Source organism: Lithobates pipiens, unplaced genomic scaffold (assembly GCF_037356315.1).
Source record: "Lithobates pipiens isolate NorthernLeopardFrog02 unplaced genomic scaffold, aLitPip1_a1.2 Scaffold_22, whole genome shotgun sequence".
Lineage (NCBI taxonomy): Eukaryota > Metazoa > Chordata > Amphibia > Anura > Ranidae > Lithobates > Lithobates pipiens.
The window spans coordinates 169,858,221-169,884,716 of NW_027507784.1; the positions used below are offsets into that span (position 1 = coordinate 169,858,221).

The 26,496-nt window shown below is 42.6% G+C and overlaps 1 protein-coding gene across 1 annotated transcript in view; it reads right to left on the bottom strand.

Annotated features, from left to right (window-relative positions):
- LOC143924351 (caspase-3-like) overlaps positions 1-24,359 on the bottom strand; it is a 123,506-nt gene extending 99,147 nt beyond the window's left edge. The window contains exons 1-3 of the mRNA XM_077448625.1: positions 24,237-24,359; positions 11,850-12,170; positions 5,815-5,911 (exon numbers count right to left, since the gene is read on the bottom strand). Of these exons, the coding sequence (XP_077304751.1) occupies positions 5,815-5,911; positions 11,850-12,154 (402 nt within the window). The 5' untranslated portion in view covers positions 12,155-12,170; positions 24,237-24,359. The remainder of the gene's footprint in view (positions 1-5,814; positions 5,912-11,849; positions 12,171-24,236) is intronic.
- Positions 24,360-26,496: the final 2,137 nt, after the last annotated feature.

The following is a 26,496-nucleotide window of genomic DNA, read 5'->3' on the forward strand; positions in this document are numbered from 1 at the left end:
TATTTTTGCAAAATAAATACACTAATGCTATATTGGTACATAAGGGAGCTGGAATTTAGAAAAAAATAAAGGTTGAATTTAGCCTTTAAGGTGAGCATACATCTATTGGGGGGATTCCTGGTGTCAGTCCAGTGTGTGCTTTTCTGGATTAATATTTCTTAGACATGTGCAAAAGGAAAAAATTTGTTTAGTTTCGTTTTAAATCGGTAATTAATTAATTTAGTTAAATTCGTTAAATTCGTTTTCGTATTTCGTTTAGTTTTCTACCGAATTCGAAAAATCGGTCACATTCGAAAATATTTCAACCAAATTCGAAAATATTTCTACCGAATTCGAAATGATTTCAACATGATTCGAAATTATTTCAACCGCATTCGAAACTATTTCAACCGGATTGGAAAATATTTTGCGACCCGACTTTAGGGCCATGTATCTCGGGGGTTTCTAGCTCCAAGTGACCCAGAGTTATGGGTCGGGTCGCAAAATGTCAAGCACTTTTCTGAAGCAGAGAATGACATCTTAGTGCTAGAAACCAAACAAATTTGGATATGTTGTAGTGCTAGTTCTATTGTGTTTGCATACCAAATTTGGTGTTTCTAGCTATAAGTGACCCCGAGATATGTGGCCCCAAATTTGGGTCGCAAAATGTCATTCTCTGCTGCAGAAAAGTACTTTCATATTGCCCATATCTGGGGTCGCTTGGTGGCAGGTGATGTGGCAAGTGGACAATCCACAACTTGGTCACATGGCACTCGTGGCCGGTCACATGGCACTCGTGTTAAGTCACATGGCACTCGTGTCAGGTCACGTGGCACTCGTGTCAGGCCACGTGGCACTCGTGTCAGGTCATGTGGCACTCGTGGCCGGTCACGTGGCACTCGTGTCAGGCCACGTGGCACTCGTGGCAGGTCACGTGGCACTCCTGGCAGGTGTCGTGGCAAGTGGACAATACACAACTTGTGGCAGGTGACGTGGCAAGTGGACAATACACAACTTGTGGCAGGTGACGTGGCAAGTGGACAAATACAATACACAACTTTTGGCAAGTGGACAATGACATAAAGCATATGCACTTGCCTTGCGATCGACATCTGTGACTTCTTCAATCAGGCATTCTGACAACTTCATTGATACCATAAATATAAATTAAATAAGATGTGCGTGTTTTTTTTGCACTGGTACACTGCAAGTATGAAAAGTTGATGTGACAGATATATATAAGTAAGTATAAGTAACTAACCATCTTCCAAAATGTCTAATTCAAATCAAAAAGATTAGAACAGAATATAAAAAAAATAATTTAATAGAATAAAATAGAAAGAATATACAACCATCTTCTGAAATTCTAATTTCAAATAGAATAAATTTGAATTTCGAATAGTATGAATTCAAAATTTTTAATTCATTAATTTTAAATTTGGATAGAAAAGATTATAATAAAATAGAAAATAGACTAGAAAAACGATAGAACAGAACAGAATAGAATATATTATATTTTATTCTGCTCTGTTCTATTGTTTTTCGAGTCTATTCTTTTATATTCTATTAAAATCGAAATCATTATATACTAAATTCGAATTTTCAGAAGATGGTGGTTTTATAATATATATATATTTCTTTCCGACATTCGAATTTCGTATAGAATGAATTCGAATTTGAATAGAAAAGATTAGAATGGAAATAGAGAATAGACAAGAAAAACAATAGAACAGAATAGAATATAGATACTATCTATTTCATTTTTAATTTCTTTTGCAGATTACTGTTTGTTTCCATAAGATCTCCTGCAGACTATTAGCATCTATTTAAATTTTTTGCAGATCTCCTGCAGACTATTAGTATCTAGTTTGTTTTCTAACCAGATCTCCTGCAGACCATTAGCATCTATTTTTTAGCAGATCTCCTGTAGACTATTAACAGCTATTTGAATTAGAAATTTTGGAAGATGGTTAGTTACTTATATACATCTGTCACATCACCTTCTCATACTTGCAGTGTATCAGTGCAAAAAAACACACACTGTCAGGAAAGGTTCCCTCCGCTGGTAATATCGATCATTTGGCGTGCAGTACTGAGATCCACCAGCAGGTGTCTCCTGGCAGTTTGGAGCTGTCAGAAGAGCTTTTCTCTGCTGGAATTATGTAATCTTTGGTCCGCAGTACTGGCGTCCACCAGCGGAGGGATCCTGGCAGTGTGGAGCAGGTATTACCTTCTGCAGTCAGGCGTCACATGACTGATATAGCAGCCACTGTATAAATACCCGGCAAGTGCACACACACCTTGCCTTGGTATTGTCCTTGTGCCCTGACCTGATACCTATTTACCTGATACCTGTTTACCTGATACCGATCCTTGTTTCCTACATCCTGCCTCCTGAACCTGTTGCTACCTGATCCCTTTCTCCTTGTCCCCCCATCTGCATCATTTATGACCCTGGCCTGGCTTGACTACGATTCTGGTACTCCCTTTTGCTACATATGCTGGTTGCTTGTTTATCTTCACTGTCTGGTTGTTTGGCTTGTTCACTCAGTTTGTATTGGTGGTGTGTTCACATTTATATGCATTTACTCTAATAAACTTACTTTCACCTATTTACGTCTGGTTCACTCTGTCGCAGTCACATAGTTCTGGTCACTTCTAGTTCATGACACACACATCTTATTTCATTTATTACTTTTCTGCAGAAGAGAATGACATTTTGCGACCCGACTTTGGGGCCACTTATTTCGGGGCCACTTATAGCTAGCAACCAAATTCGAAAATATTTCTACCGAATTAGAAAATGATTTCAACATGATTCGAAATTATTTCAACCGCATTCTAAACTATTTCAACCGGATTAGAAAATATTTTGTGACCTGACTTTAAGGCCATGTATCTCGGGGTCACTCCAAGTGACCCTGAGTTATGGGGCCCCAAAGTCGGGTCGCAAAATGTCAAGCACTTTTCTGAAGCAGAGAATGACATTTTGCGACCCGACTTTGGGGCCCCGTAACTCGGGGTCACTTGGTGCTAGAAACCCCAATGGATATGTTGTAGTGCTAGGTCTACTGTGTTTTCATACCAAATTTGGGGTTCCTAGCTATAAGTGGCCCCGAGATACATGGCCCCAAAGTTGGGTCGCAAAATGTCATTTTTCAAATTTGATTCGAATTTCGTTTGAATTCGTTAGCATTGCAATTCGGTAATTCGGATGCATCCGAATGTCCGAATAATGAAAATTCGTCCGAATTTCGATTTGGAATGAAACGAAATGCACATGTCTAATATTTCTCCTTGCAATTTTAAATCCAACACTGGTCACAAATAAGTTTGCATGGGTCATGAGTGAATACAAACTTATATGAACTTGATTTTTATTGATGTTTGTCATTTTTTATTATAAAAAAAGTAAAGTGTCACGCTAAAAATAATAAAAAATAGATGAAACATAAATGTGTGCAGACCCAAATAACCTGTGTAACTGTGAAATTATCAACACAAAATCCAGATCATAATCATACCATTTGCATGTGCATATATACATGAAAGAAAAAATACAAAAATAAGAGTCCTTTAGTGAGCACTAGTACAGTCCTTCACAAAAAGACAATCAGATGTCCCCTTTAGTGAAATGAAAAGATGAAAAGATGGAAATATCCTCCAATCTTCCAATATATGAAATGTATACACCCTTGTGTCGACACCACCACCTGAAACGGATAAAGGCTTACCGAACGCCTTTGACCCAAACGAACATACGCCCGAAGGGTCCAATAGGCTTTACTCAAAGATGACTGTAGAGCACTCAGGCCAACAAACACTGGAACTTGGAACTGGATGATGAGAATCTCGTCCAAAGCCAAATCACACGGAACCAGTATACACCAGTCAAAGAACAGGTCACACTCCCCAGAGAGAACATACGGGATAGAAAAATGTGGCCAAATAGCGTAATTCCGTAAAACAATTCGATTTATTAAAAAAGCAATTGGACGACGTCTAAGGAGACGAAGCGCGTCGGGAGGACTCCACTGCTGCCATTTTTTATGTGAAAGCGCTTAATCAACTGCTTGAATGTAAGTTTGATAATCTCTTTTTAATAAATCGAATTCCACTTATGCCCATAGCATGTGTGAGCAATATATCATTTGGTGACAACTTTGTGAAAAAAAAAATTTTTTTATATTCCTGCAACTTGTGGCAAAATATAAAATATTTCATGGACTCAACATGTCTCTCAGTAAATAGCTTGGGGTGTCTACTTTCCAAAATGGGGTCATTGGGGGGGGGGGGGGGGGTTGTGCTATTTTGGCATTTTATGGCCTTCGAAACTGTGATAGGTAGTGAGGAGTGAAATAAAAAATTTGCACCCTTAGAAATCCTGAAGGCAGTGATTGGTTTTCGGGGTGCCGTACGTGGCTAGGCTCCCAAAAAGTCCCACATATGTGGTATCCCCGTACTCAGGAGAAGCAGCAGAATATATTTTGGGGTGCAATTCCACATATAACTATGGCATGTGTGAGCAATATATCATTTAGTGACAACTTTTTGTAAACTTTTTTTTATTTTTTTTGTGTCATTATTCAATCACTTGGGACAAAAAAAAAAATATTCCATGGGCTCAACATGCCCCTCAGCAATTTTCTTGGGGTGTCTACTTTCCAAAATGGGGTAATTTGGGGGGGTTTTGTGTTATTTTGGCATTTTATGGCCTTCAAAACTGTGATAGGTAGTGAGGAGTGAAATCAAAAATTTGCACCCTTAGAAATCCTGAAGGCAGTGATTGGTTTTCGGGGTGCCGTATGCGGCTAGACTCCCAAAAAGTCCCACATATGTGGTATCCCCATACTCAGGAGAAGCAGCAGAATATATTTTGGGGTGCAATTCCACATATAACTATGAACTGTGTGAGCAATATATCATTTAGTGACAACTTTTCGTAAACTTTTTTTTTTTTGTGTCATTATTCAATCACTTGGGACAAAAAAAAAATATTGAATGGGCTCAACATGCCACTCAGTAACTTTCTTGGGGTGTCTACTTTCCAAAATGGGGTCATTTGGGGGGGTTTGTACTGCCCTGCCATTTTAGCACCTCAAGAAATGAGATAGGCAGTCATAAATTAAATTCCAGAAAATGTACTCTAGTTTGTAGACGCTATAACTTTTGCGCAAACCAATAAATATATGCTTATTGACATTTTTTTTTACTAAAGACATGTGGCTGAATACATTTTGGCCTAAATGTATGACTAAAATTTAGTTTATTCGATTTTTCTTATAACAAAAAGTAGAAAATATATATTTTTTAAAAAATTTCAGTCTTTTTCCTTTTATATCGTAAAAAATAAATATCGCAGAGGCAATCAAATACCCTCAAAAGAAAGCTCTATTTGTGGGAAGAAAAGGACTCAAATTTCGTTTGGGTACAACATTGCATGTTCGCGCAATTACCAGTTAAAGCAGTGCAGTGCGAAATTGTAAAAAGACCTCTGGTCCTTAGGCTGACAATTGGTCCGGGGCTTAAGTGGTTAAGATAGCGCAGTGTTTTTTGGTTTTTGTGTCATTTTTTATTGACTGGATGTGTACATCGATTGTACTTTTCATGATCATTCATAGATAAGTTCATATGGATCATGAGTGATTATGACTTTATATCTTGCGACCTGTTATATTGCTTTTGGCGCTGCTCAGAGTAGCAGTAAAAAAGCATATCCCTGTGTTCCAGAGCATGGGGTGCAGGCTTGTCCTGATACCAGTCCAGAGGGTTAGTAAATAGTATTGTTGTTGCTGTTAAATGTTTAATTTATAATTGTTAATAAAAGTCTCTTACGGTTTTGCTTAACTTGGCTTTTTCATGGTACATGTGAAACGTCACCTTCTCCACATCTTCAGACTCCAACTCTTGTGAAATGTCATATAGCATTGACCTGTAAGATTCAGAAAGAAAATGCAATTCCTTATATTTATTACATCCTAAAAATGTTTACAAATAGTTTCAGTTTACTTATCCTTAAGCCCTGGTTCATATTGATGTGATTTGGCATGCGATTTGCCAAATCGGCAGCAATTGCCGGCAATGGCACCATCCTAATGCGGCACCCCACCAATTTTCAAAAGTAATTTCTGTACTACTTTTGGTGATTTCCAAACCCTTTTTTGGACAATAACTTGCATATTAGCCTTTAAAATTAGCACTTTTGATTTTGAACGTTTGAGTCCCATAGACTTTAATGGGGTTCTAAAGTTTGTGCAAATTTTCAGTCCGTTCGCAGGTTCTGGTACGAACCGAACCGGGGGGTGTTCGGCTCATCCCTAGTCATAACACAAGGGGAAATAACTTGAGAACAAAAATGCATTACCACAAAAGGTCACTAGATGACAGCATGTGAACTAAATATAAACGTCCATAGAAAAATGGTTAGGAAAACAATATATATACAAATTCTATGCCCCATTGGGGCAGCACAATTATAATCTGCTTCTGTATCTTCATTATGTTGACCCTGTGGGTCTTGTCTCTTGGATTAAATATATATTTTTTTTAAATCCCAATAAGCGTACCTTGATTGGTTTGGGCAAAAGTTATAGCATCTACAACTATGGGATATATTTATGGATTTTTTTTTCTTTTTACTAGTAATGGTGGTGATCAGCGACTTATAGCGGGGCTGCAATATTGCGGTGGACAAGTTGGGACACCTAATTGATAATTTTGACACTTTTTTGCCCAAAAAGAAGCCCATGCACTTTTTTGAGCTTTAGGCATTTTGCTTCAGGATACATAATGCTCAGATGTGAACAGGGCCATTTAAATGAATAAAATTTTGCTTGTTGGGTGGTTTTCTGGCGTTTTACGAGCTGAAAACGCTCTGGCGTGAATGCAGCCTTACAGGTAGAAAATAGCTGCACGTTACTGCTGTCAGAAGAGAGCCAGGGTGGTAGGGGCGTTCCCTATCCCGGCATGCAGGTCACATACTAGGTACGTGGTATCTGTTGCTGTATATCTACGGTGGGTGGTCCGCAAGCGGTTAAAGGATATGTATAGTTTTAGTACTGTTATCCTTTAAATGCTGGTGACAGCATAGATGCTCATAGAGTCTCACATCTTAGACCTCAGTTTCGATGATGCTGTGTCCTAGGCGATGGCTCAAGATCAGAGTGTCACCCTTATCTGATGGAAACAAAAGAAGAATGGCAGCACATTCGGAAGTAAAATCACGTCTGTGTGAAACGTGTCCACTGAGCACATTTTTTGGATTGATGTTTGCCATGTTTGCTTGATTTTTTGGACTTTAAATAAATTCTTTTGATTTTACTTCTGGATGTGCCACCATTCTTCTTTGTTTTCATTGGATTTCCCTGGCTGTGGACCAGGCAGGCAACCGGATCTCTTCAGCAGCTCATCAGATCCTCACAGGTGGCTTTGAGCTGTGTGTTCCCAGCTCTCACCTTTATCTGAGTTATGGCACATGCACTTTAACTCAGTAAGGCATTACGGTGTTAGAGGCTGCAAGTGGGCAGTCCCCACATACTTAGTGGCAGGGTTTGGATTGACCACTCTGTTAAGTAGGAGGGTTTCTAGGAGGAAATAGTACAGTCACTGGTTGGGCCTAAGGTCAACTGTCAGAAAGAATAACTGCGTCCTAGAGGCCAGCACTGAAATTTTGGTATTCTTTGTGCATTACTTAATCCAGACCCCTTAACTCTGTATATTACCTAATCCTGATCCCTGCATTCTGGGTGTTGTTTACTCCTAACCCTTGAACTCCACATGTTACTTAACCACTTGACCACTGGGCACTTAAACCCCCTTCCTAACCAGACCAATTTTTAGCTTCCAGTGATCTCAAACTGAGCTTCTTTTGGTGGCATTTAATCGCCACTGGGTTTTTTATTTTTTGCCCTATTAATTAAAAAAGACCAAAAATTTTGTAAAAATAAATACATTTTTCTTTGTTTCTGTTATAAAATTTAGCAAATTAGTAATTTTTCATAATAAGTTTGGGCCAAATTTTATACTGCTACATATCTTTGGTAAAAATAATCCAAATCTGTGTATTATTTGGTCTGTGTAAGGGTCCTTTCACATGGGGCGGATCAGTGCTGATCCGCCCCGTGGATATCCGTTTGCTCAGAGGGGATCGCCGGAGCGATCTCCGCTGAACAGGAAGATGACAGGTCTGTCTCTGCACACTGCACAGGGATGGACCTGTCACAGCGCCGCTCTCCCCTATGGGAGATCGGGTGACGACGGACTGTAGTGTCTGTCGTCACCCGATCCGATGACGGATGTAAAAATAGCTTTTTCTTCCCTCACACTTTTTCAGATCGGAGCGGCTCGGATGTCAGCAGACATGTCTATGGAGCATCCGTTCAGGTCCACCTGAAAAACTGAGATGGACTTCAATGGATCGTCCATGTGAAAGGGGCCTAAAAGTTATAGAGTCTACAAGCTATGGTGCCAATCACTGAAAAAGTCATTTCTTGAGACCCTAATAAGCCAGAACAGTACAAATACCCCCCAAATGACCCCTTTTTCGAAAAGTAGATATTCAAAGGTATTTAGAAAGAGGCATGGTGAGTTTTCTGAAGTTGTAATTTTTTCCCACAATTCTTTGCAAAATCAAGATTTTTTTCTTTTTTCACAAAAATTGCATATTTTACATTTTTCACACTGTGGCCACATACCGAGGCCCATCATGCAGGGAGCACCTTCAAGCGTTCTAGGAGCATAAATTACGCATCTAATTTCTTGACTACCTATTGCACTTTTGAAGGGCCGGGAGCACCAGGACAATGGAAACGCCCAAAAAATGACCCCATTATGGAAAGAAAACACCCCAACGTATAATCTATAAGGCATATCGAATCTTTGGAACATGTCATTTTTTTCTACACGTTTTTGAAAAATGTGGAAAGAAAATAAAAACGCATTTTTGTTTACACAAAGTTGTCCATTTATACAATATTTCTAACACATAGCATGTACATGGCAAAAATTACACCCCAAAACATTGTCTGCCACTCTTCCTAACTATGGCGATACCACATGTGTGAGACTTTTACACAGTCTGGTCACATACAAAGGCCCAACATGCAGGGAGCACCATCAGGCATTCTAGTGGCATACATTTCAAATCTAATTTGACTACCTATTACACTTTGAGACACTGTAGTGGCACTGTAGTGGCATGGATGAGCCGTGGATGGGGATGGCTAAGCATGGTTGAGCCATGAATGTGGATGGAGTATGGATCGGATGGCTGAGTATGGTGGAGTGGGTATGGCTGAGTATGGCTGGGTGGGTTTGGATGGGATGGCTGTGTATTGCTGAGTATGGCTGGGTCTGGTATGGCTAGGTGAGTATGGCTGTGTGTGGATGGTATGGCTGGGTATGGATGGGATGGTGGGGTCGGGTATGGCTGAGTATGGCTGGGTGGGTATGGCTGAAGCTGGGTATGACTGAGTATGGATGGATGGATGAGTATTGCTGAGTATGGATGGATGGATGAGTATTGCTGAGTATGAATGGATGGATGAGTATTGCTGAGCATGGATGTGTATGGATGGCTGAGCATGGATGGCTGGATGAGTATTGCTGAGCATTGATGGATGAGTATTGCTGAGCATGGATGTGTATGAATGGCTTAGTATTGCTGAGGATGGATGGATAAGTATTGATGAGTATTGCTGGGATGGCTGGATGAGTATTGCTGGGATGGATGGATGAGTATTAATGAGTATTGCAGGGATGGCTGGATGAGTATTGCTGGGATGGATGAGTATTAATGAGTATTGCTGGGATGGATGGATGAGTAATGCTGGGATGGATGGATGAGTATTGCTGGGATGGCTGGATGAGTATTGCTGGGATGGATGAGTGCTGGGATGGATGAGTGCTGGGATGGATGAGTGCTGGAATGGGCACAGATCAGCACTGTGGGCAGTACACATCCAGCCCACAGCGCTGCTGTACCCGATCTCTCCCCTCTCCCTTCACACTGTACGGATCTTTTCTTTTTTTTTAACAACAAGTTTGGTCTTTATTTGAGATAAAATGGTACATTACACATTGTAAACTTTGAATACCATAATTGGGTACATACATAAACAGCACACAGTCTGTAAGCATAATACCATAATAAACAGTGTGACAGTAGAGCATTCAGTCAATTGGCGCAGATTAGGCATGCATAATGAGGATGAGAGGAAAGGAGGGTGGTGAAGAGGGGGGCGGGGGGAAGGAGAAAAGAGGGGGGGAGGAAACGGGCAACCACCACAACACCCAGCCCAGTACCTATTACTGTACGGATCTTTACACAGAGGGGAGAGAGGAACTGGACATGACGCCGGTTTGTTTACAAGTGATCGCTTTGTCATTTGTTGGAGCGATCACGTGCTAAACGGCCATTTACCATGAATCTTGAGGTCACGGATATTCCCGGGTTCATGCCCCAGAGGGCGCGTAGGAGCAAGATTCTGGGAGGGCGTCTTTCGGCTATGGCCCGGTCGGCAAGTGATTAATCCTGACTCCGGCTCAGTACCCCTGATAAGGTAACAGGAGGCACAGGAGCCTGGAGTGGCACAAGTGCCTGGCAGTTCTGGTGATGGCAGCTGCAGATGAAAGGTCTGTGTGCACTTGAATGCAGGCTGGACCATGACGCAGGGCAGCAGGCACAGCAGGCTGGAAGACAGTCAGCAGGCACTTGGCAGCTGGCAGGTCACAGGCAGCAAGCACTTGGCAGGCTGGCATATGGCAGACAGCAGGTACTTGGCAGGCTGCAGGAGTAGGGATGGCCTCCACAGGCTGGACACTGAGCACAGTCAGGCAAGCCAGGTCAGTAACTAGAAGGTACATCAGGAACAGGGTAGCAGGCAGAAGTCAGGTTCAGGCTGGAGTTGCCAACAGTAAGCAGATATGCAGAGGGTTCTGCCAGGCACATGGACGAAGAGCCAGCCAGGGGTCGGTTAAGGGAGAGTTCAAGTATGGTCAGATCGATAGCAGAATGGCAACAGGAGATCAAGCACAGGAACAAGTAGCAGGTAACAAAATGTTGTAGAACATAAGGCAACGTCCTAGTGTAGCAGAGAAGTTTAAATAGTCCACTTAGCGCCAATTTAGTGGATGGTGAGCGCACATATGTACGAGCATGGGTCTGGCTAACACAAATTCTCCATCTGCGCATAACTATGCACCTGGGCATATTTGGACTCACCTGATAATGGGTCTGGCTAATAGGAATTCTCCACTTGCGCATGACAATTCGACTGGGTATGTTTCGTCTTTCCTGACAGCTACCCAATCCTGACTGCTGAACTCTGTGCATTATTTACTACAGACCCCAGCACTCTGTATTTTACTTAATCCTGATCCCTGCACTCTGTGTTTTACTTACTTTTGACCACTGCACTGTATATGCTATTTATTCCTGATCCCTATACTCTATGCTTTACACTCTCTTGACCCATAGCAGCATAGGCTCAGGTTTTATTTAACCATACCCCTCAGTACTAGACTATTTTGCACCCTAGGCGAGACCTAAACTACTTGCGCCCCCGCCCCACACACACACACACACATAAAAAAAATCTAAATTAATTTAATAATTTTAGCCCGAACTCCTGCATAACACTAAACTGATGACGTATAGGGGGTTTGCATGTGCGCATCCATGAAATGGCGAAAAATTTCAGTATGCTATATTTTTTCATAGACAAGGCTTTAAAAGCCCCTACAGGACATCAGGTTAGTGTTATGCAGTAGTTCTGATGCTAGAATTATTGCTCTCATTCTGGCATGTTAGTGATACTTAACATGTGTGTTTCCATATAATAGTTACCAGGAAGAATGCAGCTTTGTCTCACCTGTAAGGAGATATGTGCCTTGGAGAATTTTTAAGCTCTGCTAGTTCCTTCTGAGTCACTGACAGATGTTTTGTTAGGATGTCATTTCTGCCTATTTTGTGGAGAATCTCTTTTAGAAATGATAAGTCTTTCTCTGACACCAGAAATTGTTCCTGTAGATGTTTAAAGAGCGATCGAGCATCATGTATGTTTTGCTTTTTTATAGTCTTTATGTTGTCTCCGCAACAAAATACTAACTCCTTCACATCATCCACTTTAAGGGCCTCAGCAATTTTTAGCAGCTTGGCTTGTAGTTCTTGATTCATTTTCAGCAGGCTGTGACTGTGAAAAAAATGTTGTAAATTTGAATTAATCTTCAGTGATGCACATGTTGCCCCAAATGATATGACTTTCATAAAATAATCAAACGGACTCAATATTGAGTGCCCCGCCCCGGAGAGCCAATGACTTTGATTACAGACTTTTCCCACTGCCCAGCATTCTGGAAAACTGCTGCCATTACACAGTCCTCTTTAAACTAAAAATATTTTTTATAGATATGTAAAAATAAGTACAAGAACTAAGATTCCTAACAACAAAATGCAGTCAAGATTCATAATATGAAGAAAATGTAAAACTTACCAAATTTTCTTCAGAAATGTACATCACCCATAGCTCCCAACTGTCCCTGATTTAGAGGGACTGTCCCTGATTTGGAGCAATGTCCCTCATTCCTCCTCATTTGTCCCTCGTTTTGGTCTGATATATAAAGCTGTATATAAAATGGACTTTTTATCTTTTAAAAACTATTTCCCAGTGCTACAACTTTCATCCATATTCTAAATTGCTGCATTTGTAAATTTTAAAAGCCAATATAAAGGAGTAGTAGTGGTAAAAAAAAAAGCCCTTGTGGATTTAATTAACTTTTTTTGGGTTATTTCTCCTTTAAGGGGGTGTGGCAGGGGGCGTGCCCTATGCCTACATACATTTGCTAGTAGGTGTCCGTCATTCCTATCTCAGAATGTTGGGAGGCATGCATCACTAGCTTCTTTTAAGTATAACATAAATACAGGGTTGCCAACCTCCTGCAGCATTTTTACTGGCAAAACATGGAAAATTTACTGTTGGAGCACATTTTTTACTGGCAACCTGAGAAATTACAAAATTTAGTGAATATTTGAACAGTATAAACATGATATGGAAAACAATGACAATACCTATAACAAAGTGATTTGCGTGGTTTACACTTAAAAAGTCAACACAGAATGAAATTATCAGCCCCTGATATTTACTGGCAGTTGTAAAAAAAAGATTTTTACAAATTGTCAGTAAATTTACTGGCGGTTGGCAACCCTGCATAAATATTAGGGCAAAGTGCTATAGGCTAGGTATAGTGCTAAAGTATTTACCACCAGCGTAAATGCATAGCTCCCAACTGTCCTTGATTTCGAGGGACTGTCCCTGATTTGGAACATTGTCCCTCTGTCCCTCTTTCCTCCTCATTTGTCCCTCATTTGGGTCTGATCTATATACCGTAGTTGTATATAGAATGCACTATTTATCTATCAAAAGTTTTTTCCCAGTGCTAAACCTTACATCTAATTGCTGCATTTGTAAATACCAAAAGCCAATATAAGGGAATAGTAGTGGTAAAAAGCACTTGTGGGTTTAACCAATCTTTTTTTTTGTACAATTATCCTTAAAGGGGGAATGGCGGGGGGGGGTGGGGGGTGCCCTATGCCTACATACTTTTGCTAATGCGTGTCCCTCATTCCCATTTCAGAAAGTAGGGATGTAAATGCATTATACATCTTCCTATTATCACCTTGTGCTTTTTCCTTGCATAACAGCATACCTCCCAACATTTTGAGATGGGAATGAGGGACACCTACTAGCAAATGTATGTAGGCATAGGACCAGACCAAAATGAGGGACAAATGAGTAGGAATGAGGTACAGAGGGACATTGCTCCAAATCAGGGACAGTCCCTCAAAATAAGGGACAGTTGGGAGGTATGTAACAGGTGCATTGATCACAGTTCCATGGTGTCATTTGCTGCTCTGTATGCACAGCCTATAGCAGACTAAATCATGACATTCCTCTGACAAAACTTTCTGCTTGTGTTCAAACATGAGTCATATGGCATGGCAGTGCACAGGTTAATGCATCACCTATGCCTATAGTTTGAGAACTGACTTGCTGTGAAGAAACTATATATCCCACAATTCCCAGATCTCTCAAGCTTTGCAGCTTTATCCACTGATCTTCACTGATCCAGGAGAGAGAGTGTAGCTTCTGTTACCTTTCACCACAGTACAGCTGTGTCTACGCTGATTGGAGCAGTGAGGAGAGATGGGGGCTTGGTACTTTGTGCAGTTACTCTCGCTCCTTAATGTGAGTGCAATTAATTTTTTTAAAGAATACCCTTTGTTTTATGGGTTACATATGTAGCACCGGCTCCTGACTAGCATGCGCTATATGTTTTGAAAATTAATATTCCTGAAACCACAGTTGGGTTTTAGGGCTAATTTTACCAAATTATGGTTTCAGTACCAGTCTAGCTGGATTGCACTGGGTTCTCCTTGGCCGCAGGTGTCGCTGTCACCACCGGCAAAGTATGAGAATGCAGTTTAGTTGGGCGTATTGAATGCCACTCTCTCTCTGAACCAGTTCAGTGGGAGTGTCGTCCTGCTGTGCATTCTGGGGGGTGGTATTTAAGGTGCTGAGATCACGTGCTTCTGGATTCCGGTCCAGAAGAGCTTTCTGTCTGTTTGGTCCTGGTCCTCCTGAACAGCCCCCATGGCCCTCCTGGCCTGGGGTGAGGATCCATGCAATTTCGGGTCTCGGGGCTGGATGGCTAGAGGCGAAGTAACTGCAGGGATAGGCCTGAGTGTATATCGAGGCCTGAGGATTCAAAGGTGGTCCTGTGCCGTCTCATCTAAGGAGAGGCCCAGCAACTGGAGGAGCATCCAAGGGAGGACTCTTCAGGAGGAGGCCATGCAAAAGGCTGGTTTCCCTGAAGGAGCCTGGAGGCTCAGTTGAAGGACACTTCATGGCTCTACACTCATACAGTATCGCCGGATCGCCCCGAGAGATACTGGTACCGTATGATAGCTCTCTAAATTTGTCTGCGTCCCTCAGTTGTGCTCAAGTCTGTGGCAGAGACTTTGCTCAAATATTCTATATCCAAGTCTGTGGCAAAGATTTTTCTCAAGCATTCTACATCCAAGTCTGTGGCAGAGACTTTGCTTTACTTTACACTCTACCGGCTGCTAGGCCTAGTGAGAGGAGGTCTATCCAGTAGTTGTGAGAATCCAGCTGTGAAACTGTAATTCTCTGGATTTCTACTGAGAGAGGCTTTCTATTTTTGCAGTCCAAAAGTACCTGAACTTTCTTCCTAACCCTCTACCCTAAATTGAGAGACTGTGTTATCTTTTAAATAAATAACCCAAAAAGAGGATCCAGTGTCGGTTTCTTCAGTTCTTTGGGCCATCTATCATGGGAAACCCTAGACAAAGACGAGGTCAAGAAGGTAACGGTAAGCCCAATAAAACCAGCAGCTCCTTCCGGGGTCAGTGGTACATGTGGCATTTACTCGTCGTCCGGGATTTACCATTACCCCCCCCCCCCCCCCCCCGCAACGAAAAAGGAAAAAAAGAGAACTGTCCACATGGTATCTACATGGTAGAGAGTTATTATTTTTTTTGGACTGTACCATTTCTGCAAAGAATGATTGACATCCACTGTTGGTGTGTAAGCTGTGGGTGGAGTTGGAAAAAGCCTGCGAGTTGCATGACCAGAGGAACCAGTGTGAGGAGTCTTGCCTGTTTCTCATAGGAGAAAGAGGAAGTAGGCTGTATTCTGTTGCGGAAGGAGAAAAAAGTGAAAATGCTCAGAGTGCCAGGGACATCGTCCAGCATGGGACCCTGGATGTATTAGGTGGGAAAGCCCACAAATGTGAGACTGCCGGGACTGTTTTGACGGGTACGGGAATCTGCCTGTTACTTCAAGGGCGGTTTGTCCTGTACACGTCGGGAGACGTTGAGGCCCTTGGAATGCTCTGCGGAACGTGCGAGGGACTGGTCGCAAGTCCCCGGCCATTTGTTCGTTGCCTGCGGTGTGGAGAGTACTTGTTCAAGGTGGAACAACCCATCGTACCACCTCGGGCCTACCACATGGACTGGGCCACGGGCATTACCACTGAGGAGTCTATTGCCTACGCTCCTATGGTGAGGCCTACAACCTCTACGTTCCCTGCTGCTTCCGGTGTCCCGGAGGGAGATGCTGCTACTACATTTGCCGGAGGAGCTACTCCGGATGTTATGGAGACAACTTCATCTAGCGTCACCACCACCACTACGGGTACCGCACCCACCTCATAGAGAGTGGGCTATGTCAAGGCCTCGTGCGGCCGCAGTAGAGGACCATCCCAAAGTCTACCCGGATCAGATGGGAGGAAGGAGATCGTTCCCGAGTCCGCCACAGTTACCGGTGAGAAATATGGGACGATTGTGTTAAGCAGGACTACGTAATTACTTGCCAGCAGAGGAGTTGGGGGATTCGGAGATAGATTCCCTATCCGATGCGGGGGATTATGATCTGTTTGAGAACATGTCCCAGGAGATGTTGTGGGCAAACGCAGATGATATGGCCGCAACTTGCAATGTCTTTGGCTGGCTGACCATTAATTCGGGGAGTGTATCGCCTCGAGCGGGAACCCCTACTACTACTATAGACTTAACTTTTCCAAAACATGTCAGTTTACCGGAACCAAAGAAAATGACTTGAGGGGGATCGCTGTGACGGGCTCTCGTTTTTTGCCGGCCGGCTTGTTTTTACATGCGGAAAACGTTCGTTTTTATGTAAGTGTATTTCTACTAATTAAAAAAGCATTGAAGTTTTTTACACTATGGGAGGCTTCTTTTCTTTTTATATTACGAACGTGAAACTGGGTTACTTATGAGAATGTGGAGCGGCTACAGTGTATGGATCATTCGTTCCTGAGGGATAAAGGATAAAGTGTCCGGTGGAGGTGAGGAGCTGTCGGTGGCTTGGTACTCTAAACGCTCCTTGTGCTTTTACCGTCTGGTAAGCGCACTGTTTTGTCGGTGGTGGGACACTATAGTGATAAGGAAGTGTGGAATCCCTGTGGTGCGATCGTCTTCCTTTTTTGGATAACATAAAGTTTCCATGGACTTTTCTTTATAATTGTTTGGTTTTTTTTATTTATATTATTTGGCGCAGCTCTTTTGTTTATTTTCTATCTATGTTTATGTGTGTGTATCCCACTGTGGAGCAGCAGCCTTATATCCTGTGAAACATTCATTTGTAATTTTTTTGGACTATTTGTATTTATTTCTAAGATTCATTTCTTGGATATTTATCTGAGAATTTTTTTTTTCTTGCTTGACATTTTTCCTCTTGCTTGGTAAAGTAAGAAAAAGAAATTTTTTCATTTTTTGGGGGTTTTCAGTGCGGTTTTATTTTTTTTTGTTAGTCTATTAAAAGTCCATGATAAAAGTCCATAGGTGAATAATGATACTGACAGCTTCTCCAATGAGGAGTGGAAATGCAGCCTGGCCAGTCCACACCCAAACGGGAGGTTTCCTAAATGGAAGTAAGTCCCTGCACTACCCATACTCCTCCAAAACCTTTCCCTAACTCTCCTGAACACTCTACCTGACAGACGGGGAACCTGTCCCTACACTAACCACTCGCAAAATGCATGCAAAACGAAGGAGCTAGTGTCTAAAATAGATGCTGCTCTGGTCACGGATACATTTGCATGTGTCGAGAGGGAACTTATATGAGCTTGAAGTATTTATTTACTGATGTTTATTGTTTTTTATTGATTGGTTGTGCACATTGACCGCACTTTTTTATCCATCGTTCCTGGTTAAATGCACATGGATAACTAGGGAATATTCATTGATATGTTTTATATTTTTGTTTATTGCCATTTATTGATTGGTTGTGCATATTGATTGCACTGCTATACATCGATATATTTTTTAAATATTGTACTTTGCATTTGCATTGACTGCATTTTTTACACATTGTCTGCATTCTTGGTCAGTTTGCACCTGTAGCAGGTGTCCCGCATCTCCCGTGGCCATGCCAAGCTGACCGTGGTCCGCATCTCCCTTGGCCATGTCAAGCTGGCCAAGCCTCTCACTGAGGGAGAGTGTGCCTGTCAGCCCCTGAGGGGGATTTATTCCCCCCTCCCTCTCCTCACTGACACTGACCCCGTTTGCTCTGCATCCTCCCCTGCCTCCTCATTGGCAGGGGGAGGGAGCCAATCAGCAGTAAAGCATTCTGGGAAATCAAAAACAACTCCATAGTCTTGTATGGGGACAGGACTACACATCCCAGGATTCTCTGGCAAGGAAAGATTCAAGGACACCATCTTGTCTGCTGAGTAGAAGTTAGTTACCATGAGGCAGGAGAAGAGACTGGACCCAGGGGAGAGGTGCTGTCTCCCTGGTCAGTTCCAGAAATATTTGGAATTACAATGTGCTATCACAGGGTGACACTGTGAATGCACGAGGTACTAATGTGCCAACGTCCCGATATTACTTATAGAAAATTTAGGATTTTAATTATTTGGACTTTTAAAGGCACATGGATAGATAAACTAGAAATAGTCTAAAAATAATTAAATGTACTGTATTTAAACAGAAATAATAAAAGCAATTACAGATAGAAAATCAATAAAATTAGTATTGGTACACCCTTGCATAACAAATCTGACACCATAAGATAATCAAAGTAGTACAGTAGAAGACAAAATCCACAGGATGTGCCTTTAAAAGTACAAATAATTAAAATCCAAATTTTTTCTTGGTCAGTTCACCTTGTTGTTCCATGTATCCATGGCTGGTCAGGGGCATCCTGCCTGTGTGAGGGGGATCCCAGGTACATACCCAGGCGCATATGCACCGACGGTGTGAAGCATTCCAGTGTGAGGTGTCCAGACGGGTCACCAGAAGAGAAATAGCTAATGGTTCACTGTTCCTTTAACCACTTCAGCCCCAGAAGAATTTCCCCTCCTCCTGACCAGGCCATTTTTGCGATACATCGCTGTGTCGCTTAAACTGACAATTGTACGGTCATGCGACGCAAGACCCAAACTACATTTTTTTGCGCTATAAACAAAAAAAGAGCGACAATTTTGAAATAAAACAATATTTTTAACTTTTTGCTATAATAAGTATCCCAATTAAAAAGAAAATATTAATTCTTCATCAGTTTAGGCCAATATGTATGCTTCTACATATTTTTGGTAAAGAAAAAAATCACAATAAGTGAATATTGATTGGTTTGTGCAAAAGTTATAGTGTCTACAAAATAGGGGATAGTGTTATGGCATTTTTATTATTATTTTTGTTTTTACTACTAATGGCAGTGATCTGCGATTTTTAGTGGGACTACAACATTGCGGCAGACAGATCGGACACTTTTGACACATTTTTGTCACTTTTGTGACATTTGTACAGTGATCAGAGCTTAAAATAGCCACTGATTACTGTATAAATGTCACTGGCAGGGAAGGGGTTAACACGAGGGAGAGAGCAAGGGGTTAGGTGTGTCCTAGAGAGGTGTTTCTAACTGTGGGGGGATGGGACTGACTGGCAGTAGAGAAAGATTGCTGTTCCTGATTACTAGGAACAAACGATCTCTATTTACTTCCTTGACATTATGGGGATCTATCTGTTTACAATGAGAGATCCCCGTTCTGTCTTTGTGAGAAAAAGATTTTGGGTGGCCGGCAGACATCGCGACCACCAGCCATGCATATTGGCTCCAGCGTCGTGGGTGCACTCGAGCGTCCCCTAGAGCTCTTAAAGCAGCCAACGTACACCTACGGCAATTCACTCAGGAGAGCCGACCTGTCGCAGTATAATGACAACGGCTGGTCGGCAAGCAGTTAAATAGTGATCTGATGTGATAATGAACAAAATAAAGTGAATAAACAAGATATCTACCTAAGTGTTCACACATAAAGTATGTGTGTGTGTAAACAATATGATAGCAACTTAATGATACAAAAAACAGATGGCATAACAACTGCATTATTCAAAATGTCATTGTGCAAAAAATTGCAATTGCAGTGCGTAAAAAAATTTGGTTAAGTTGAAAAAGTTCAAGTCCATAAGAAAATTCATACATTTAATAAAGGGTGTGACAAGTGAAAATGGTATTCAACTCCGTGGCTACCAGTGTTCAAGAAAAATGCCAAAGTGTTGCATCCACAAGAAAAGAGAGTAGCCTCTTACCAGATCTGATGGATCCCTATTACAGAGATGAAGGAAGCTTATTCCAGGATGATCACAGGTGTGAAGATTTCAAACAAGGGCCTCTACCCGACAACCCTGGCCGGTGGTTATCAGGGTCTGCCGGTGGGGGGCGTATCGGAATCTGGAAGCCCTCTCCGATCTTCACCCGATGCTCTCTCCCACTGTAATGCTTGGGCCGCTGTGTGCCATTTACTTTTATAGCTATAGGGCATGGACACCCAGTGACGTTATCTGGAGGCCCCGCCCCCTTACCCTTGGCATGATGGGTCGGTGATGTCACAAGGGGTAGGGCCTCCGGATGATGTCATTAAGTGGCCATGCCCCATGGCTATATAAGTAATGGCACACGGCGGCCCTAGCATTACAGCAGGAGCGAGAGTTGGGTGAAGATTGGAGGGAGAAGACAGCAGAGAGAGGAGAACCATCAGAGGGAGAAGACAGTGTCGAGAGGAGAACTGGTAGAGGGAGAATGCATCAGTGGAGAGAGAAGAGCAAGAGAAATATGTCATCAGTGGAGGGTGAAGAACCAGAGGATGAAAACATCGCTGGAGGAAGAAGAAATCAGAAGGAGAAGAGATGCCAGAGCTGATTTAATAAATTATTTTGTCAAAAACCTGTGTACTGTTTGTTTTTTTGACACTTTTTTTAGGTGAATGGGTAGGGGTACAATGTATACGCATTCACATAGGGTGGGGGGCTGGAATCTAGGGGCACCCTTGTTAAAGGAGGCTTCCAGATTCTGATAATCCCCTGCCCGCAGACCCCCACAACCACCAGCCAGGATTGTAGGGAAGAGGCCCCTGTCCCCATCAACATGGGGACAAGGTGCTTTGGAGTGGAAGTCGCAGGCCCCCCGCCCCAAAGCAACCACCCCCCATGATGAGGGCATGTTGCCTAGTATGGTTCAGGAGGGGGACGCTTGCATGTCCCCACCCCCTTTCCTGACCTGCCGAGCTGTGTGCTCAGATAAGGGTCTGGTATGGATCTTAGGGGGGACCCCACGCTGTTTTTTTTTGGCATGGTCGTTCCCCTTAAAATCCATACCAGAACCTTTGGTATGGTCTTGGAGGGGGACTCTATGCCGTTTATTTTTTATTTTTGGAGTGGGCTTCCCCTTCAAGATCTTTAGAGCACAAGTCGCATGCCAAAATCGGATGATTTTGACTTTGATACGACTTCATTGAGATTCAGTGGGCTAAAGTAGGATCAAAGTTGGACTAAAGTAGTGCAGGAACCTTTTTCAAAGTTGGATGACTTGTGTTGGACTAGTTAAGATGGCTCTCATAGGAACCCATTCATTTATACATGTCATGGGACTTGTGCTCCCAATGTCAGAGCATTTGTCATACCAGTGTGAACTCAGCCACATTGCAAAATCAAATGTTAAAATCAAAGTTTTGAAATACTTTCAAACGGGTGTATGTAAAATTTCTGTACAAAAATTAAATCCAAGATCTACTAGTGTATGCTTAAGAGCAGAATTGTCCTCACTGTGGGAGATTTTATCTAACTTTGTGGCATGTCTCTCTGGATAGCAAATAAAGGGAGATTTACCCCCAGACAGCAAAAAAATAATATATGTAGCACTAGCTCCTGACGAGCATGCGCGATATGTTTTTGAAAATGTATATTCCTGAAACCACAGTTGGGTTTTAGGGCTAATTTTGCTAAATTATGGTTTCAGTACCAGTCTAGCTGGACTGCATTGAGTTCTCCTTAGCTGTGGGTGTCGCTGTCGCCGCCGGCAAGTGTGAGAACGCAGTTTAGCTGGGTGTATTGAATGCCATTTTTTCTCTCGGAATAAGCCCAGTGGGAGTGTTCTCCTGCTGTGCATTCTAGGAGGTGGTATTTAAGGTACTGACATCACATGCTTCAGGGTTCCGTCCCAGAAGATATTTTCTGTCTGTTGGGTTCTGGTCCACCTGACCAGCCCCCATGGCCCTCCTGGCCTGGGGTTCAGATCCATGCATTTCAAGTCTCGGGGCTGGATAGCCCGAGATGAAGCAACTGCAGGGACAGGCCTGAATGGATATCGGGGCCTAATGATTCAAAAGTGGTCCGTTGCCGTCTCAGCTAAGGAGAGGCCCAGCAACTGGAGAAGCATCCAGGGGAGGACTCTTCAGGAGAAGGCCATGCGTAAGGCTGGTTTCTCTGAAGGAGCCTGGAGGCTCAGTTGAAGGACACTTAATGGATCTACACTCATACGGTATTGCCGGACCGGCTGAGAGATACTGGTAGCGTATGATAGCTCTTTAAATTTGTGTCCCTCAGTTACGCTCAAGTCTGTGGCAGAGACTTTTCACAAGTAATCTACATTAGGGTGACCAGATGTCCCCGGTTTCAGGGGACAGTCCCCGGATTGAGGACACTGTCCCCAGACCAAGTCTGTCCCCGGTTTTGTCCCCGGATTTGACTTCAACAAGAGCTGGGGCAATTTTCAAAGATAGTCAGTGCAGAATAAACCTGTGTCCCTTTCTGATGATGATGTGCTGGTTGGAGCGGATGGACTATTTCTTCAGTTTCCGGCACATGCCCATTCAGCTCCGCTCACATGTTCTTCTGCCTTGGCTCAAATCCCGGCCAGCCGCCTGCCTGCTTATCTCCTTGCCTTCCCCGGCAGAGTCATTTTCCTCCGCTCCCCACCCAGTAGTAGCCGGGGCCCAGAGAGTGAGACCTGAGAGGCTGTGAGGCAGGAGGAGGGGGTGATGGGCAGAGAGAGGCAGCTGAGCTCAGCTGACGATGTCCAGCAGCAGAAATGGAGGGGAAGCAGATCCAATTGTGGGGCTGCCAGTGCCTTCAAGCCTTCAGCACAGGTGTGCTTTAGAGGTGTCAGTGAATAGACTACATTGCACTGTGTCTGTCTCTCTGGCATAATGGATGGTATCAGAACTCACAGGCAACAGGCACTTATTGGTCATAAGTTAACAAAATCAGCACCCAACAGCTATGTTATGTGACAGAGCCAGTGCCATGATAGAGTGCCTATTGCCTATGAGTTATCATAATGCTGATGATCTTAACCAGTTGCCGATCGCCTGATAGCAGATTTACTGCTACATGGTGGTTGCGCTGCACAGGATCACTTATATACGTGATCCTGCATTTCTGGGTATCAGAGCCAATCAGCGGATCCGGCAGACTTGCCTAGTGGTCTGCCTATGTAAACAAGGCAGTACGCCATTCTGTCAGTGTGGAAGACATTGATCCTGTGTTCCTGCAAAGCAGGTACAGGGATCTATGTTTTCCCTTAGTGTTTGCTCACTGCGGGGCAGGTGATTTTACTGTCAGGCACACATTTAACCCATTGATTGCCCTAGATGTTATCCTCTTTCCAGCCAGTGTCATTAGTACAGTGACAGCACATATTTTTAGCACTGATCACTGTATTAGTGTCACTGGTTCCCACAAAGTTTCAAAAGTGTCACTTAGTGTCCGATTTTGTCCACCACAATATCGCAGTCCCGCTACGAGTTGCTGATTGCTGCCATTACTAGTAAAAAAAAAATATGCCCCCGCATATCATTTTAAAAATCGGTTCACCTTATTCTACATCAGTGGCAGAGACTTTTCTTAAGTATTCTACATCCAAGTCTGTGGCAGAGACTTTGCTTTACTTAACACCTTACCGGCTGCTAGGCCTAGTGAGAGGAGGGGTTGTGAGAACCCAGCTGTGAAACGGTTATTCTCTGGATTTCTTCTATAAGAGACTTTCTATTTTTGCAGTCCAAAAGTACCTGAACTTCCTCCTAACCCTCTACCCTAAACTGAGAGACTCTGTTTCTATTTTCAAATAAATAACCCAAAAGAAGATTCAGTGTCAGTTTTCACATTTCTTTGGGCCATCTACCATGGGAAACCCCAGACGGAGACAAGGTCAAGAAGGTAACAGTAAGCCCAATAAAGCCAGCAGTTCCTTCGGGGGTCAGTGCTACATATAGTAGGGATTTAAGTCCTACTATTTAAACAGACAGTAGTTGCACATACTGTATGTAATGTACATAGTACTTATGGAATGTGATCTTACTTTCATTTTCTATATAGAGCAAAATAATCTATGAAATAGAAGTTGAAGGGATCTATAAAGTTAGAAATTTATGTCAATTTTGCTTACTTTTGGAATGATTCTTGGCTGTTTCAGTAGCAGACTGTATGTTTCCAGGCGTTACTTCTTTTCAGGAAGTCAAAAACTGAAACTAGTTGTAGAACAGTTGCACTTACACTGCTTCATTCTAATGTGGTTCCACCCCTTCTCAGAATGGTGCTTGCCGGTAGTTCCTTATACATATTTTCATGATATGTAACACTGACATCTTGCGTTAGTGTGCTTTAACCACTTTACGTCCAGGATAATTCTGTAATTTTGTCATGTAAAAGTTTGAATTTATTTTGCTAGAAAATTACTTAGAACCCCCAAATATTATATAATGTTCTAAAAGCAAAGGCTCTGGAGAATAAAATGGTGGTTGTTGTGTAACAGTAACCCAGTGAGGGCTGCTAATAGACTCTGTACCCCACTGGTTGCCTCGACTCTGCAAAATCTCCATCACCTCTGACACCCTGGGTTCAGTCATCTTACCAATTGTACTAATAATAAGATGCTCACACAATATTAACAAAACTGTTCCAGTTTGTTTACTGTATTAGTGAGAACTAGGGATGAGCCAAAGATCCCCTGGTTCGGTTCTCAACAGAACATGCAAAAAGTTTGTTCGAACACGCGAACACCGTTAAAGTCTATGGGACATGAGCGTGAAAAATCAAAAGTGCTAATTTTAAAGGCTTATATGCAAGTTATTGCCATAAAAAGTGTCTGGGGACCCGGGGCCTGTCACAGGGGACATTTATCAATGCAAAAAAAGTTTTAAAAACTGATGTTTTTTCAGGGGAAGGGATTTTAAGAACGCTTAAAGTGAAACAATAAAAATTTAATATTCCTTTAACCCTTTCCCGCCGAGCGTACGCAGATCTGCGTACTCGGCTTCCGGGGGTTATACCAGGATGATGCCCGCACCTGCAGGCATCATCCCGGTACCGTTTTTTGCAGCAGGCGATTGGCTATCCAGGCATAACAACCGATGCGGCTAAAAGCCGCTCGGCTGTTATGCCGGAGGAGCGGGAGGGGACGTCCCCCCCTCCCGCCGCCTCTCGCCGCTGTTACCGGTGCTTCCGCTCGATCGGGAGCACCGATTAGTGATCCGACGCCTCCGGCTGCTGGGAAGGAACTGGAACGAAGCCGTAATCGGCTTCGTTCCAGTCTCCTCATCGTAAACACGGAAGCGACGTCATGACGTCACTTCCCGTTTACTCGGCTGCCAATGGCGCCGGTTTAAAAAAAATATCCGGTATTCAGAATCGCCGTTTTCGGCGATCTGAATACATTGAAGTGTAAAGGAGGGGTGGGGGGTCTTTTAGACCCCCGATCCCTCCATAAAGAGGACCTGTCACCACCTATTACTGTCACAAGGGATGTTTACATTCCTTGTGACAGCAATAAAAGTGATCAATTGTTTTTTTTTAAAACAATTTAGTCATTTTAAAATAAATAAAATAAATCAAAAAATAAAAAAAAATTTTTTAAAGCGCCCGCCGTCCCCGCGAGCTCGCGAAGCAAAGAAAACGCATACGGAAGTCGCGCCCGCGTATGTAAACGGTGTTCAAATCACACATGTGAGGTATCTCCGCGATCGTCAGAGCGAGAGCAATAATTCTAGCACTAGACCTCCTCTGTAACGCTAACCTGGTAACCGTAAAAAAAATTTAAAGCGTCGCCTATTGAGATTTTTAGGTACCGTATTTTGTCGTCAATCTACAAGTGCGCGCAATTATAAAGTGTGACATGTTTGGTATCTATTTACTCGGCGTACCATTATCTTTCACATTACGCAAAAAAATTGGGCTAATTTTACTGTTTTGTTTTTTTTTTATTCATGAAAGTGTCCCTTTTCCCAAAAAGTTGCGTTTAAAACACCACTGCGCAAATACCGTGTGACATAAAATATTGCAACAATCGCCGTTTTATTCTCTAGAGTCTCTGCTAAAAAATATATATAATGTTTGGGGGTTCCAAGTAATTTTCTAGCAAAAAATATGGATTTTAACTTGTAAACACCAAATTCCAAAAATAGGCTTAGTCATGCAAGGGTTAAATATCGTGCCTGGGGGTGTCTATAGTATGCCTGTAAAGTGCCGCAGTTTTCCCGTGTTTAGAACAATACCACAGAAAAATTACATTTCTAAAGGAAAAAAAGTAATTTAATGTATTGTCGGGTCCCGGCAATATAGATGAAAATCATTGAGAAAAACTGCATTATCACGCTCTTTGGGTCTGGTATGGATATTAAGGAGAACCCCACACCCAAATTTAAAATAAA